The sequence below is a fragment of the Anticarsia gemmatalis genome, chromosome 8, assembly GCF_050436995.1.
Source record: "Anticarsia gemmatalis isolate Benzon Research Colony breed Stoneville strain chromosome 8, ilAntGemm2 primary, whole genome shotgun sequence".
Taxonomy (NCBI): domain Eukaryota; kingdom Metazoa; phylum Arthropoda; class Insecta; order Lepidoptera; family Erebidae; genus Anticarsia; species Anticarsia gemmatalis.
The window spans coordinates 10,108,881-10,126,849 of NC_134752.1; the positions used below are offsets into that span (position 1 = coordinate 10,108,881).

The window sequence follows — 17,969 nt, forward strand, 5'->3', positions numbered from 1 at the left end:
TCATTACGTATCACGCATTCATGTAACAAAAACAATATGTTTACTAGGTATTATAGTGATAATTAAATCAAGTGTATAATGAATTCGCACATTTTACATAGTTCGGCTTTACCGCATCTGACTCATATACTTCCAATACTGCTGAAATAAGCACTCGAATGTACGAGTAAAATTTAACGGGATTACTACCTGTATTATGTAACTCACAATGCAATTACCTACTTTAAGCAATTATTTATTGTCCGACAACAAAGTAGGCAGCCTTCGCATGCACAATCTTCCAAGATTATTAAGAATATTCTTGTCTAAAATAAAGTAACTTCTGTCAGCTGCATAAGCCAGCAAACCATGCATACGAGGTTCTTTACTAAGTTGTTGTACTATAATACGTAAACAAAATTAAATACTGTCGAATTCTTGTCTTTTATTCTTCCTTGAGAGTTCAATAACCTTTTATCTATACAAATAAAAATTTAATAATAAAATTGTTATGTAGGCGCATAACTTTTAAACAACTGAAGGAGGTTGGATAAATATTTTTTTAATATGTTTGTAACTGTGGGGACTAACGTTGTATGGGGTGCTATCGATTGTATCAAAATCCCCATAAGAAAGGAATCAGTGGGATATAATTGTACTATACCCGGACGAAGTCAAGCCAGTCCGCTAGTTTAATTTATAATACTGATCACAATTCACTAAAGTCCGACATACCGACCCAATATAATACTTATGTATGTATTATTATGTTTCAATTCACGTTATCACTTGCATAACTTATACAGGCGCTTCACAAGTGACCTTTCAACTGTATGACCGTGCACTACATTAACGTATTACTGACTGCCTTTTATGCACTGTAGAGTTTCAAGTATTTAAGCTTGATATCATAACAATTGACTAGTAACCTACGTAATATTATAATTTATCCGAATTATAGAAGAAAGCTTATACAGTGGTTAAACTATTGATTCCTTATCAATATTCCAGACTTACACAAACACAAACTATATGCGTGAGTTGATAATACACTTCGTCATCGACAACAACTACATCCGTTGTATTATACTCGTACATATTATTAAGTGTGTGTGAGACACTCATACGATCAGTCGCTTCCAACGTCTGAACTGGAACGGTCAACATGGTGAAAGCACGCAGATACGTCGTCAAAAAACAGTTTTCTGGATTGCCAAAACGTGATGACTTTGAAATTGTAGAGCAGGAACTGCCGCCACTAAAAAATGGAGAGATTTTAGTGAAAGCTGAATGGGTGAGCGTCGATCCGTACCAGCGCGCCTACAATTCACGCTATCCGGTCCCGTACAACCAGTTTTCGTTTCAAGTAGCTGTGGTGAAAGACTCCAAGGATCCTCAGTACCCAATCGGTACTAGAGTCGTTTCGCATAAAGGATGGTGTGATTACTGCATTATTGACACAACTGGAGGATCATTAAATCCCACTGATAAGCCCTACAAGTTGCCACCTCTAAATAATTTATCTCCTTCACTTGGAGTCGGTGCAGTGGGTATGCCTGGCGCTACCGCTTACTTTGGACTGCTGGAGTTGTGCAAACCTAAGGCCGGTGAGACACTCGTGGTGACCGGCGCTGCTGGAGCTGTCGGCTCACTCGTGGGACAAATAGGAAAGATCAAGGGCTGCAAGGTCATCGGCTTCGCCGGTGATGATGCCAAGGTCAAATGGCTGGAGGAGATCGGTTTCGACAAGGCGATTAACTACAAGACAGCCGACATCTCGGCAGCGCTGCAAAAAGCCGCACCTAAAGGAGTGGACATGTACTTCGACAATGTCGGTGGAGAGATCAGCAGCTTGATCATCAATCAGATGCGTGAATTCGGCAGAGTCGCAGTGTGTGGTAGCATCAGCTCGTACAATGAAGATCCCAATAAGACTCCGAAAGCGACCATCCTACAGCCAGCGTTAGTTTTCAAGCAATTAAAGATTGAAGGTTTCCTTGTATGGCGTTGGATCGACCGCTGGCCTGAAGCATTCGCACAAATCATCAAGTGGATCAATAGCGGAGAGCTGAAGCCAAGGGAACATGTTACTGAAGGTTTTGACAAGATATATGACGCTTTCGTAGGAATGTTAAATGGTGAAAATGTTGGTAAAGCGGTTGTTAAAATGTAGGTTTTATTTTAAATTATGCATAGTGTTAATATTTTATTGTTGATTAAATGATTAATGTACACGTTGTCTGTAATTTATTTGTATTCGTATTCCTTTGTTGTATGCCTATACTGCCCATTGACCATATACGCAGAAGTTTCTATGCATACATTACAATCACACATTATGTATGCTAATAAAATCATATCGACACATTGTCGCCGTGCTAAGTATGTAAATAGTTGCATAATATGAAGTTACATAGATACTTATGAACTTAACACTTTGTACCTATTTATCAGACATTATTTACTTAAGAATACTAATATAAGCTCTATACAATAGAAAGATAGCTACAAATATTTTGAAGTACGTAACCTTGACAATAACAGCTGACCTTGAACTTTGAAGAGTTTGAAGGTCGCTTTGATTTTTTTCTTCTATTTTGTTCTATGAATGCTCGAGGATGATAGGTATAGTATCCACTTTTAAGGCAAATCGGCAAATTCCGAGAACTTAAATCACAGGTACCTTACTCATAACTCGCAGTTATTCTTTGGTATTTTATTCAAAGCTAGTTGACCTTCCATCATGATGCTATCTTGCATGCTGAGTAATCCTTAGAACAATCCTTGAAAGTATGCCAAGCACTTTGCACTTGGCCAGCGTAGTAGACTCAAGGCCTAACGTCTCCCTCATTTCGGAAGGAGACCCTTGTCCAGCAGACTAACATAAATGGGATATTTTTATTTAACGTTGACATTAATTTAACCAGAAATGCATTTGACGAAAATTTCTACACAAGCGATTAAGCGCCTAAGCTTTTCTGTCGAGAAACACGCAAGAGCACGTAAAGCTGTCGGTCCTGCGCCAGTATCGGTTATTCTATATATCTCTGGACTACGAGAGAGAAGGAGTAGAGAGTGAACCTGTAAATTGTGCATACATTAAAGGCCTTGGACACATAGGCCTGTACAGTTGGCTCACTTCAATAAAACAGTTGCCGAAGCCTAATATCGACTAGTATCTACCTAACTCTAGTAAGCCATTATTTAATATGTCTACTTAATAGATCATTACGTAGGTACAGTTTAAAGAATTTTAATTATTCTCATTCCTCAGTTTTAAGCTCTCGGGCCGAATCGAGTAGGTTTCATTTGGTTCTAAAAATATATAATTAGTCGTATTAACTAGGCTTACACCAACTTCAAAATAAACAATATTTTTATTTGTCCTAAATTTTATAAGATTTTTTAAGAGATATTTCCTAAGTTAAAATAATGTTATCTTCATTATCACAAAACATGATCTCGTTTATGATATTCTATAAATAGTTATTTAGGTTGTTGCATACCTAAAAAATATCCGTAGTATCGTACGATATAGATATAGGTGCCTACAAAATAATCAAGTTTTTAAATCAAATCATGTTATCTACGTCGATTGGTGAATCACGATGCTAAAAACGACAACGTAATACTACTAGGATTTAGGTTTACAACAAAGATTTTTACAATATTGTGCAAAATACATAGATAACAATTGACTCCCGTCAAAGTTGAGCCATAAATATGTGTGTAGGTACACATATTGCACATCGGTTCTAATTCACCTTGTACGATAACTAAACATCAACCTATTCAAGAGAGGGAGGGCTGGGTACCTCAGCCTGAAGCAGCTTTGAGGTTGTAAGGAAATTCAATTATGGAGCCCCACTAGCTTGCCAATAATATGACCTAGCTAGATGTGCGTGTACACATACGAACCTGGGGAAACCACAATCCTTAGTCTGTCTAACCTTATGTAAATAAAAACATCCATGGAATAATATAAATTAGAAATGCATTATGATTTCGATCCCGTTGTTTCCTTTGTTTACGCTACACATCACCCTCAGCCCTTTCATCTTTTTTTCCCTGGCGCCCGTATCCTCGCACACAAAATGTTGAAATCTGTTTAATATCAACCACAATACAATAATGCCCATTTTCATTCACTGTTATATTAATATAGTCTTGCTACATTTTATCACTTGCACAATATATGCAACATTTGTTAAAGTACCTATTAGATTTTTACAATGTCATGTTAAAATCCTATAACCGTACTACTAGCGGTTAAAATTGCCTTGATAATTCTTCTAATCACCCTCGACAATTTATCAAATGTAATCTTTAGACGATGTACATCTGATGAGAATAGTGATATCACTTTACCTAACTATCCACCTTAACAAGATACGTGAGTCAGCAATTTGCTAATTTTATCACGCCGGAGAATAGCGATAACAGTTTGTAAATAAATAGTAATAGTGCGAGCATCCAGCATGCAGTCGACAGCGAACATCCGTACTAGAACGTTCAACATGGTGAGAGCACGCAAATACGTAGTCAAGAAAACCTTCGATGGATTACCAAAACGTAGTGACTTCGAAATTGTGGAAGAAGAATTGCCGCCACTAAAAAATGGAGAGATTCTTGTGAAAGCTGAATGGGTGAGCGTTGATCCGTATCTACGCATCCACAACTTCCGTAACCCTGCCCCGTACGATCAGTTCGCGTTCCAAGTGGGTGTCGTGGAAGACTCCAAAGCTCCCAATTTTCCAGTGGGAACAAAAGTCGTTACACATAAAGGATGGTGCGATTACTGCATTGTTGATGCCGTATCTACCCCCGAAAGAGTTTTCGATAAACCTTACAAGTTACCACCTCTAAAGAATTTATCCGAATCTCTGGGTGTCGGTGCAGTAGGCATGCCTGGTGCTACAGCTTACTTCGGACTCTTCGATGTGTTGAAACCTAAGGCCGGTCAGACACTCGTGGTGACCGGCGCTGCTGGAGCTGTCGGCTCACTCGTGGGACAGATTGGAAAGGTCAAGGGCTGCAAGGTCGTCGGCTTCGCCGGTGATGATGCCAAGGTCCAGTGGCTGAAGGACATCGGTTTCGACAAGGCGATTAACTACAAGACGGCGAACCTCGCGGAGGCGCTGAAGGAAGCCGCGCCCGAAGGAGTGGACATGTACTTTGACAACGTCGGAGGAGAGATCAGCAGTATTATTCAGAAGCAGATGCGTGAATTCGGCAGAGTAGCAGTGTGCGGTAGCATCAGCTCATACAATGAAGATCCTGTGGACGTCCCTAAAGCGTCTATTGTACAGCCCGACATATTATTCAATTCGTTGACGATTGTTGGTTTCCAGGCAGGACACTATATGCACCGCTGGCCTGAAGCGTTCAAAGATATTACCAGTTGGATCACAAGTGGAAAATTAGTGCCCCGTGAACATATCACTGAAGGTTTCGACAAGTTATTTGATGCTTTCTTAGGAATGTTGAAAGGTGAAAATACTGGAAAAGCGGTTGTTAAAGTTTAAGGCTGTTATTTGATGATGGAAATCGATATTATTATATATTTTATATACAAAATATACTTATTTGAAAATTATTTGCGGCTTTTTGATTTTCCTTCATTAACCTGTTATAGTATTAGAACATGCAGATGCCATTGTCTTTGGTCTTGACAAATTTAATCATCATAGACTAACGTGCCCTGAACCCTGCTTGCCCCATCTGCCACTAATCACTCTGTATTTCGCCGAATTGGTCGCTGGTTGGGAGATTTTAATTTATTTGGGCCTAGAACAATCATTGGGGAAATCGCGGCAAAGAAATTGGCTCGACGGTGGCCCTAAAAGTTCCAGAGACTACATTAAAAACAAAAAAGAGGCGAAATACAAATGTTTGTGTGAAATAAAACGTAAAGTAATTTAACAATGCTAAACGATGATACTGTAGTTCAGGTGCATCCAGGGTACCTACCTATTCGTGGTCAATAGAACGTTTCCTGAAAAACTAATTTTGCGAAGATCTGACCCCGAGCTAACTAAAATTATTGTTTATGGACTAATATAGAGTTAAGATATAATAGACAAAATAAATAAGTAATACACGTTCTGTTTGTACTACAATGATATTTGTGAATATTTATCAAGAATATTTTATTTATAAATCGATTTCAATGATGTCTGTACCTACCTAATTGATCTCCTGCACTATCTACCAAAGATGAAAACTCTGACGAACTCCTAAAACAGTATATTAAAAATAAATTAACAGCACTAATGTGCTTTAAACCACCAAGTCTCCTCAACCAAGTCCTCCAAAACGGGGGAGGGGTTAGGCCGTTAGTCCACCACGCTGGCCAAGTGCGGGTTGGGGACTTAACAATATTAATATACTGCCTATACTAAAATCCAATTGTTTGTTGTTGTTTGTGCTGACTAGTGTTGGAAAAGTATAATCAAAATTAATTGCAAATAATTCGAATCAGAAATATTTTTATTATTTGCTTTTTGTGAATTTGTTGTTCTCATCGTTATCGTTTCAGGAAATTGGTATAGGAACAACAGCCATAGTTTTAACATCGCACAAAGACCTCTCTTATTCTTACATATCTTAGCACCAATTGAGACCAATTAAATAAAACCAGGAAACATAAAGTAGGTGCTTTTGATGAATTAAAATGTTTATTATTATAATTGTTGTAATCACTGATTTACTTTTACGTATTGTGTCGCCTTAATTTATGCCACAGGACGTAGCCTTGTAGGAAAATTGAAGGAAACAGTACTGATTGTTAGTTTAAGACCAATTGCGTTTAATTATTCTGATTTTTAAGTGAGGATCTACATAACATGCTGGACATGATAGAATTTTCGTATTCCAATTTGTAACATTCGTTACACGTCACTACAAAGTTGTGTCACCAGTTTTTCTTACAAATGTCATTTTAATCAAGCTATATAAAAAAACGCCATAACGCATGAATCTTGACACACGACTTGTGTGTTTAATATACGCTCTCTGCTAGCAGTTTAAAAAAAGACAAAAAATATTGCACTTACTTACTTATCTGATTGCTTGTCTTTATACTTTTCCTTGAAAGTTCAACAACCTATTATTTAATATACAATACTATCAACAACAACTTCAATACTTCTCATGATTCGGTACAATTTAAACTTTTAAATATGTATCTGTGAATAATTTTACCTACCTAAATCAATAATATTATAACATAATTTTATTCATGAATCATGTAAATAGCTATATAATATAATAATATCATAACAACGAAGTATTATGTCAATAATCTAATAACATACCTACCTAATATTATCATTTATTTGAATCATCGAATAAAGTTCAACATTAATTTTGATACCAACCAACGTCCAAAACATACAGTAACACTAACTTCATAAGTGAGTGAGTGATAATATACACTAACAAGTGCACTACGTCATCGACAACCACGATAACAGTAACATTACATATTATTAAGTGTGCGTGAGACACTCATACGATCAGTCGCTTCCAACGTCTGAACTGGAACGGTCAACATGGTGAAGGCACGCAGATACGTCGTCAAAAAATACTTTGAAGGATTACCAAAACGTGATGACTTCGAAATTGTAGAAGAGGAACTGCCGCCACTAAAAAATGGAGAGATTTTAGTGAAAGCTGAATGGGTGAGCGTCGATCCGTACCAGCGCGCTTACAACTCACGTTATCCGCTGCCGTACAACCAGTTTTCGTTCCAAGTAGCTGTGGTGGAAGACTCCAAGGATCCTCGCTACCCAGTCGGTACTAGAGTCGTTTCGCACAAAGGATGGTGTGATTACTGCATTATTGACTCAACTGGAGGTAGCTCACCAAATCCCATTGATAAGCCCTACAAGTTACCAGCTCTTAAGGATCTATCTACTTCTCTCGGAGTCGGTGCAGTGGGTATGCCTGGTGCTACCGCTTACTTTGGACTGTTGGAGTTGTGCAAACCTAAGGCCGGTGAGACATTAGTGGTGTCTGGCGCTGCTGGAGCTGTCGGCTCACTCGTGGGACAAATAGGAAAAATCAAGGGCTGCAAAGTCATCGGCTTCGCCGGTGATGATGCCAAGGTCAAATGGCTGGAGGAGATCGGTTTCGACAAGGCGATTAACTACAAGACAGCCGACATCTCAGCGGCGCTGAAGGAAGCCGCGCCTGAAGGAGTAGACATGTACTTCGACAACGTCGGTGGAGAGATGAGCAGCTTGATCATCAATCAGATGCGGGAATACGGCAGAGTCGCAGTGTGTGGTAGCATCAGCTCGTACAATGAAGACCCCGCCAAGACTCCTAAAGCGACCATCCTACAGCCAGCGTTAGTTTTCAAGCAATTAAAGATTGAAGGTTTCCTTGTATGGCGTTGGATCGACCGCTGGCCTGAAGCATTCGCACAAATCATCAAGTGGATCAATAGCGGAGAGCTCAAGCCAAGGGAACATGTTACTGAAGGTTTTGACAAGATATATGACGCTTTCGTAGGAATGTTAAATGGTGAAAATGTTGGAAAAGCGGTTGTTAAAATTTAAGTTTTAGTATTAAAATATATTTTTTGTTAATTAAATGATAAACTAACGCGTTGAATAGTATTTGTTTGTTTTAACAATTCCCATACGAAATCTAATTTCTTCCTGATCCTGTTCTGCAGTGGTGTGTCCTTGGACCTATATAGGCAGAAGGTTCTATACATCGGCTAGTTAATATAACCATATCGACACATTATTGTCGTGTGAAGTACCTACATAAATAGTTACATAATATTAAATTACATACTTACGAACACTTTTTATCTATTTATCATAATGAATATCTATAGATTTAGCTTTCGCGAATATTTTGAAGTAGGTAACCTTGGCAAAACTGGCTCGCCTTGAACTTTGATCGTTGCTTTGTATTATGAGATTCTTTACTACTGTTTTTATTAAAAGATTACAATGGCAGTCACAGCCAGGTACTAGGAAAAATAGGCACATTAATGGGCTTTGATCGTACTTGAGTCAACAATAGATAAAGATACCTAATTAAAAATGACTGACACTATAAAAATTGAAAACTTTAACTTAAAAAACTTAAACTTTAACTATGTCGGTATAACAATTATGATAAATAGAACATTGTTTTTTATGAAAAATGAACCGTTATTATGTTGTTGCGTATCTAATTAATTATCCGTAGTGTAGTGTGATATAGATACAATCAGGAAATGAAATCGAATCATCTTATCTGAGTCGATTTCTTTATCACGATGCTAAACGCTGACAAGCGACAAACACTACTAGAATTTAGATTGTCAACAAGATTGTTTTACAATCATTCAGAAAGTGCAAAGATTACAATATAAGTACTTATTTTTGGAGGGTTTAGCTACGACTATGAAGGTACACACATTGCAAAGTTTTCGTAAGCCGTAATACATAAAGCCGCGTACTGGCTGACCGAGCAGACTCGCGGGGCAATATCTCGGTCCCGCTCATTTCGACCTGAAAGAAAAGAGTCCTAGATATTAATGTATAATATAATTTGGGAATTAATGCGAACACGCATTTTACCTTAAAATGCCTAACGTTTCGGCGCAGGTTGCACTCGCCGTGGTCCCGAATCGTTAGGCATTCGTATTCTATTATACATTAAACATGCAACGCGAGAGTTTAAAAGTTATGAGTCCTAGATGTTGCCTCGCGAGGCTGCTCAGTCAGTCAGTACGCGGCTTTAAACTTACATCTAGCGATCCTGGAGGCAGGCTAAGGACAATGCCGGCCCAAGGCAAGTTTCAGGAACGAGTAAGACTCAATTATTATGGAGCTCCCCAAACTTGCCCCTGATACCTATTCCTAAAGCAGCTGTGCATGTAGCTACATGATGATATGTAACTTGGAACATCTCCACATTATACCAAAAAAATACAAATATGGATAATATATTATGTCTGTTTAAACAATTAGTTGTAGCTACTAAGTCATTTATGTAATATCTAGAGGTGAGGCCTGGAGATCTGTCACACAGGTTTCGAACCTAGCTCAGACTCCAGCTCTCAACAAGGTTCCGCTCATGTAGTATCTATAATTATAAGAATACATTGTACCTTTTGAGAGAAATAAACTATATTTTATTATTTATTATTATTATTTGTATGTCTGTTCATTATCTCGGGACTATGGAGTCCCGGACTTTTAGAAGGCGTGCGTGGGGCCGAAGCCAACACGTAGAGGCCCATTTAGACAGCTTTAATATTCAAACAGTATGTAAGGTGTCACAATCCGGTGACTATCCCTGTCTACACTATAAAATGCACCCAAGGACAGTCATCGGATTGTGTGGGACTATGGCAAAACTAAAGGGGAAAACTACTTGGACTATTGGATGAGGTGCTTATGGACTGGGAAACTAGGAAATTACGGGAACTATGGCGCCTGCCGAAAACAATGTCAAACATGTAAAAATGGCAGGCGGAGACTTGCCAACTCACAAACTGGGCCACCCTAATCAAGTCGCACGAAAAGCAACTAGGGGGCAACAGGGACGTGAGCGGCTGAAGGACGGAGAGGCCTCGCTGGACGTTAAACTCAGATCACTTGCTCCCTGAGGGTCCGGCATCACTGGCCCACTAGCCACTTACGCTCAGCATCCGTCCTCCGAACAGAGTGGGAGCTCTGCTCTCGCGACTCCACTCTGGACGGCCAATGAAGGCAAGCCAGAGGCGGGGGACCGCTTCCTCGTCAGTTTTCACTCCGACCAGCCAACTAAGGCAAGCCAGAGATGAGGAAGGGTGACTTCCCCCTGGAGCACTCAGGTACCGCGGGGTCGCTACTCCCCGTCACCTCGCCTCAAGGTGCCCTGCGGGCTTATTATTATTATTATTATAATTTGTCGATAACTCTGGTAAAGAAAAGAAAAGAAAGATAAACGATACGCTTTCGCACGTAGATAGTGGTTATGACTAATGCCGGTAGTGGTCATACCGATAGCTCTATGGTATTTGAGCGTAGGCTTTGGAAATCGTTACTCTCACACTACGAGCTCTGAGTGAGCATTGCAAAACTCTCTGCAAACTGCATAAACCTACTCTTTTATATAACAATTCTGTATCTGCCAATTGAGTCTACTATCTTAACTTTTTTATTTACCTGGGGTTATCTACTTACCTATCACATAATCCTGTACGGTACGGTACGGTACTATCAGATATCATGTTTGTTAGTTGATTAGAAAAAACATTTTCATGACATTTGAAATTAGTACCAGTTATACTATCTACAATTTTTTTGTCAGTAACCCATTGTCGATTGAGTTGTCTTGTCTTATTCTGATTACATTTGCTGATACCTTTGCAGTTTAAGCATGAACAAAATAAAAGGTTTACCTTGTTATAATTTATTAGCTTTACGTTTCCTTTAAAGTATATGCGCAAGAATATTAATACACATCATTGCACCGAAAGCAATTTTAGAAAAACGTTTCACAAGGATTTGCCGTAAGTTGAGGTTTTCATCTGGAATCTTGTGAGATTTAACGTTCTTAGGTTTTAACTCAAATCCTTTGGTGACTTTTATAAACTCTCCTCCCTACTGTGGATTTGCTTGAAGTACAGAATAATTGCAGTTATTAAACAAACGTCATAATTATCCACAAATTTTTCGACTTGAACAATTTCTGCAAGTAATTATTTTAAAACGTCTTTTCAGCTGTGTAATGGTGCACAGAATTTGAACTAAGTACAAACTTCTATTTATTCACCATCATGTTTACCTGTTGTAATTTGAATTAGATTAACATTCATGCGAGTCACCCACATGCAAAATCACAAAATTATGCTGAAACAGCACATATTTTCATATTTCTACAAACAGTCGATAGCGTATCCGACGCAGCAATAAAATCACCGATAACCATGATTGACAACATCTTTATTACTTATTAGGGGGGCAGGGATTTGCCAACGGCCATTCGCTCCAAAGGTCTGAACTTGAATGGTCAACATGGTGAAAGCACGTAAATACGTAGTCAAAAAATACTTCGAAGGAATTCCTAAGCGTGACGACTTTGAAATTGTGGAAGAAGAGTTGCCGCCACTGAAACAAGGTGAAATTTTGGTGAAAGGCGAATGGGCGAGCGTGGATCCGTATCAGCGCGCTTACAACCCGCGTTATGAGCTCCCCTATGACCAGTTCGGGTTCCAAGTGGGCTTAGTGGTAGACTCCAAAAATCCTAAGTACCCAGTCGGGTCTAGAGTTGTTTCGCACAAAGGATGGTGTGACTACTACATTGTTAACGCGAGTGAAGCTGACGCCATAGATCCTATTAATAATGTGACCAAGTTACCGCCTCTCGGGGATTTATCACCTTCTTTGGCTATTGGCGCAGCGGGCATGCCTGGTGCTACGGCTTATTTCGGTCTACTGGATGTGTGCAAACCTAAGGCCGGTGAGACACTCGTAGTGACCGGCGCTGCTGGAGCTGTCGGCTCACTTGTGGGACAAATAGGGAAGATCAAGGGCTGCAAGGTCATCGGTTTCGCCGGTGATGATGCCAAGGTCAAATGGCTGGAGGAGATCGGTTTCGACAAGGCGATTAACTACAAGACGGCCGACATCTCGGCGGCGCTGAAGGAAGCTGCGCCTGAAGGAGTGGACATGTACTTCGACAACGTCGGTGGAGAGATCAGCAGTATTATCATTAGCCAAATGCGTCTGTACGGAAGAGTCGCAATATGTGGATGTATCAGTGTTTATAATGTTGATTTTACTAAGGTTCCTAAAACGATTATCCTGCAGCCCGCTATACTCTCTAAGCGTTTAAAAGTTGAGGGCTTCCTGGCATCGGATTGGCTCGACAGCTGGCCTGATGCCTTTAAGCAAATGATCAAGTGGATCAAAAGCGGAGAGCTGAAGCCAAGGGAACACATCACTGAAGGTTTTGACAAGTTATACGACGCGCTCATAGGAATTTTGAAAGGAGAGAATGTTGGAAAAGCGGTAGTTAAATTTTAAGGTACGGTAGGTACATATGGGTTAAAAGCTTGACTCACTTAACATAACATTATTAATGGACGACCTCTGAGTACTGCTGCAATTTTGTTTATATTTTTTACGATGCATTAAATAATTCATGAACAATTTTTAATTTTGTTGTCTATTAAAATAATAAATAAAAGTTGTCTATTAAAATAATTTTTATTTTGCGAAAACTTCACCAGTCGTAAAGACGAACATTTTGCTGAATATAGTACCTATGTCCATTCCCTTACAACAGTACCAAGTTTAGGAGTAGGTAGGTACATAGCAGTAGGAAAAAAAAAATATTTTCATTGGCCACATATTTTGCCAATCCGTAAATTAATTAGTAAATTAACGAGCAAATTTTAATCGTAACAGCGTTGGTACTCGATATGAGTATTTTTAGTTTATCGGTCTCACCGCGGTTAAATGCAAGTCACCCTGTTGTTCCCACGTTCAAGGCCGACGCTACAGAACGTTAACAATCGAATGCAATTCGCCAGTTTTGCAATATTATAAAAATTTAGAACCAAGTAGATAGGTATAAAGTTGTCTACTATCAATTTTGAATCCTATGGGGTAGGTACTCAGGCAATTATTTCTTTTGCCCTTTCAAAAGCTGCTGAATAAGATACCAATAAAGTCTTTAGAGTCTTATAGATTTGTACTTGAACAATGAAAAAGACAGTTTAAAGCATTTGTTGTAGTACTTCTCTAAACTTCAGACTTTGCCCATTAAACAGATAAGACCAACGTTCGGGACCAATTCAGCGTGAGAGGAAAGAAAGCTTTGAGATGTTGTAAAATTAAAAAAGAATATTATAATTAGTTGCAGAGATAAACTGAAGTATATATTAATGATCTTAAACACTGATATAGTAGCTCTAAATTTACTGTTCGACCAAGATTTACGGAGATTACTTTTTTATTGAAAACAATAATTAAGGTTGTGCACCATAATTCCCTTGAAACGTATACGTGTTCACACACGCACACACTGATCGTGCACTAATTTGACATCTTTGAGGGGATAATTAAATCGTCACTTTCGTGAATCAAAGATATAGTCATTAAACAAGAACCTACTTCAAGCTACTACTGGTTATTAAGTTTGGTCTACGCTATCTGATTCAAACATTTGCGGAGCATGGACCGAGCACAAACTTCTTTTAGCTGCGTGCTCATTTGAGTCTTATTAAATTTAAGTCAGTCCACACTACACATATTTGTGCTTGAATCGTGCTCCGCTCGTGATGGACTCCTTTAGCGTGGACACCATGCGTATCTCGGTAACGTAATCTATGTATCTGACTGATTATATCTAAGTATGATCGTGGTTCCACCTTGAATTATAAAAAATACACGTTTACAACGACATATTTATTCTATATCGTCGTAATAGATCAATTGATGAGTATCTCAAACTACTAAAATATTAAGTCGGGGAAATATTCTTTTCGCATAATAGTACCTATGCATGAACTTGTAATAAAATCTCTTTGGCTTCAAGAATCACAAATGAGTACACGGTTCATTAGGCTTCTATCAGTGAGCTCGTTAGGTCCAAAATATCGAGCTTTTTTGGTGTAGAGAAAAGATCTTGAGCGCTGAAGAACTTGAGCTGGCACCAGCGCCGTTTGACGATGAAGAACCTTCACCGTTCGATCCGTTGGTTTCGCATAATGTTTCACGTACTCGTTTTGTAGTCTGAAAAAGTAGTAGAAAAGAAGCACACGTTGTTCCATAAATTGTAAATATCGACCTGTGTAAATGAAAATGTATAACGTGCAATATTTCTGGAATAAAATTGGGTAAAGTATGTAGTATTTCTTGCTAGCTCTTCTCATTAGGTCCTACTTCAATGACTCCGACCAGGTGTTAGATTCAGTAATTGTAAACTCATAAGTATAAATAAATTTTTGGTATGTTATTAATTTTGGCGCATATATATCTTCTTTCAACCGTTGAATTTGTTGATGCTAACGAAATGTGACAAAAACATCACAACATGTACCTACTTAGTAAATATTTGTTTCGTAGGTACCATAAGACTTTGAATAACCTGAACCCTTGTTACTTTGAACCCAAGTTAAGCATTGATTCCATACACCCTAATATAATTATGAAGTTTTAAATCATAACAATTTCTCTTAAGACATGATTCAAATGCTTGTTTTTATAAGACTTACAACTAACATGATTCAGATCAAATTATATCAGTACATTGAGCTTAAGTCTAAGAGTATTATATAAATGCTGCTGGGAAATAGCCACCAGTAAGATTATATTGTATATGTTACTGTAAAAGCCCGAACTGTGGTAAATCCTAAGATTTTCCGGTAAAACCTAAGATTTACCAAGTCTCAATGGTAAAAGTCCGAACAAGCCGGAGTTTAAAAACTATGTTACGGTCTTACGGTACCTATATAAAAAACTCCTTCTTCATACCTATGTTACTGTATAATACATCGTAACATAGTTATAAAGAGGAGTTTTGGGCAAAGCGACATGGGTAGGTTAGGTTAGAAGGCTGAGCGAAGCGAAGCTCCCACCTTAGCCTTTGTGGTTATTTTTTTTGAACCACCCAGAAGGAGGAGCCCCCTCGCGGGGCTCCAGCGACGTCTCGACATCATCAAGTGAATAGAGGTAAAAGTTCCAAATAAAATAATTATTCGGACTTTTACCATTGAGAGTTGGTAAATCTTAGGTTTTACTGGAAAATCTTCATATAGGTAGCTGGTATACGTGATTATTATTCTATCACAAAAATGACAGTCCAATCAATTATAAGTTGGGACAAACAACTAAATGCTAAATTATTAAAATTATTCGGTTCTCGAAATCAGATTTCAATAGTAAACCATACAGGAATACAATTCTAAAATGATAATGTTCGTACTTGATCCATACTCCTAATCCTTGATTACCCTACCTTAGTCTTTCACACATTTCCTACACTTTATCGTTAAAGTGTATTAAGGCACTCGCTCTTACAAAAAATACCAAAACAAAAATACTGATTACAACAGTCAAACAAATAAACAAGATCAAAAAATATCACAACACATTGGTGGAATTTCGCAATTTGGCACGATAAGAATTTGAACTAAGTACAAACTTCTATTTATTCACCATCATGTTTACCTGTTGTAATTTGAATTAGATTAACATTCATGCGAGTCACCCACATGCAAAATCATAAAATTATGCTGAAACAGCACATTTTTTCAGATTTCTACAAACAGTCGATAGCGTATCCAACTCAGCAATAAAATCACCGATAACCATGATTGACAACATCTCTGTTACTTATTAGGGGGGCAGGACTTTTCCAGCGGTCATTCGCTCCAACGGTCCGAACTTGAACGGTCAACATGGTGAAAGCACGCAAATACGTAGTCAAAAAATACTTCGAAGGAATTCCTAAGCGTGACGACTTTGAAATTGTGGAAGAAGAGTTGCCGCCACTGAAACAAGGTGAAATTTTAGTGAAAGGCGAATGGGCGAGCGTGGATCCGTATCAGCGCGGATTCAATCCGCGTTATGAGCTCCCTTACGACCAGTTCGGATTCCAAGTGGGCTTAGTAGTAGAGTCCAAAGATCCTCAGCACCCAGTCGGGTCTAGAGTTGTTTCGCACAAAGGATGGTGTGACTACTGCATTGTTAACCCGAGTGTAACTGACGCCATAGATCCTATTAATAATGTGACCAAGTTACCTCCTCTCGGGGACTTATCACCTTCTTTGGGTATTGGCGTGGCCGGCTTGACTGGTGCTACGGCTTATTTCGGTCTACTGGATGTGTGCAAACCTAAGGCCGGTGAGACACTCGTAGTGACCGGCGCTGCTGGAGCTGTCGGCTCACTCGTGGGACAAATGGCGAAAATCAAGGGCTGCAAGGTCATCGGCTTCGCCGGTGATGATGCCAAGGTTAAATGGCTGGAGGAGATCGGTTTCGACAAGGCGATTAACTACAAGACAGCCGACATCTCGGCGGCGCTGAAGGAAGCCGCACCTGAAGGAGTGGACATGTACTTCGACAACGTCGGTGGAGAGATCAGCAGTATTATCATTAGCCAAATGCGTCTGTACGGAAGAGTCGCAATATGTGGATGTATCAGTGTTATGAATGTTGATTTTACTAAGGTTCCTAAAACAATAATCCTGCAGCCCGCTATACTCTCTAAGCGTTTAAAAGTTGAGGGCTTCCTGGTATCGGATTGGCTCGACAGCTGGCCTGATGCCTTTGAGCAAATGATCAAGTGGATCAAGAGTGGAGAGCTGAAGCCAAGGGAACACATCACTGAAGGTTTTGACAAGTTATACGACGCTCTCATAGGAATGTTGAAAGGAGAGAATGTTGGCAAAGCGGTAGTGAAATTATAAGGTACGTTTTATGAGGTTATCCATTATTTATGTAAGTAGATACATATGGGTTGCAAGCTTGACTCACTTAACATAACATTATTAATGGACGACCTCTGAGTACTGCTGCAATTTTGTTTATATTTTTTATGATGCATTAAATAATTCACAAACAATTTTTTAATTTTTATTTTGCGAAAACTTCACCAGTCGTAAAGACGAACATTTTGCTGAATACTGTATGTCCATTCGCATACATCCGTGTCAAGATTCGAAGGACATTGCAGTAGGTACTTAGATATTTGTGAAAATATGTAAGTATATTTTCTATCGTCACATATTTTGCCAATTCATAAATTAATTAGTAAAATAACGAGTAAGTATATTTTATCGTAACAGCGTTGGTACTCGATATGAGTATTTTTAGTTTATCGGTCTCACCGCGGTTAAATGCAAGTCACCCTGTTGTTCCCACGTTCAAGGCCGACGCTACAGAACGTTAATAATCGAATGCAATTCGCCAGTTTTGCAATATTATTTAGAACCAAGTAGATAGGTATCTGTCGCAAGTCGAGCAAAAATGCGGCACAGTCGTACC

At 38.9% G+C, this 17,969-nt stretch overlaps 1 protein-coding gene and 4 pseudogenes across 1 annotated transcript; all 5 read left to right on the forward strand.

The window, feature by feature from the left end:
* Positions 1-1,075: 1,075 nt before the first annotated feature.
* Positions 1,076-2,213, forward strand: LOC142975040 (prostaglandin reductase 1-like). The gene has a single exon (XM_076117683.1). The coding sequence runs from the start codon at positions 1,145-1,147 to the stop codon at positions 2,150-2,152; it is 1,008 nt and encodes a 335-aa protein (XP_075973798.1). The 5' UTR covers positions 1,076-1,144; the 3' UTR covers positions 2,153-2,213.
* A 2,260-nt stretch (positions 2,214-4,473) lies between these two features.
* On the forward strand, positions 4,474-5,541 carry LOC142975041 (prostaglandin reductase 1 pseudogene; annotated as a pseudogene).
* Positions 5,542-7,482: 1,941 nt separating this feature from the next.
* LOC142975042 (prostaglandin reductase 1 pseudogene) lies at positions 7,483-8,598 on the forward strand (annotated as a pseudogene).
* Positions 8,599-11,947: 3,349 nt separating this feature from the next.
* Positions 11,948-13,119, forward strand: LOC142974554 (prostaglandin reductase 1 pseudogene; annotated as a pseudogene).
* Positions 13,120-16,360: 3,241 nt separating this feature from the next.
* On the forward strand, positions 16,361-17,428 carry LOC142974616 (prostaglandin reductase 1 pseudogene; annotated as a pseudogene).
* Positions 17,429-17,969: the final 541 nt, after the last annotated feature.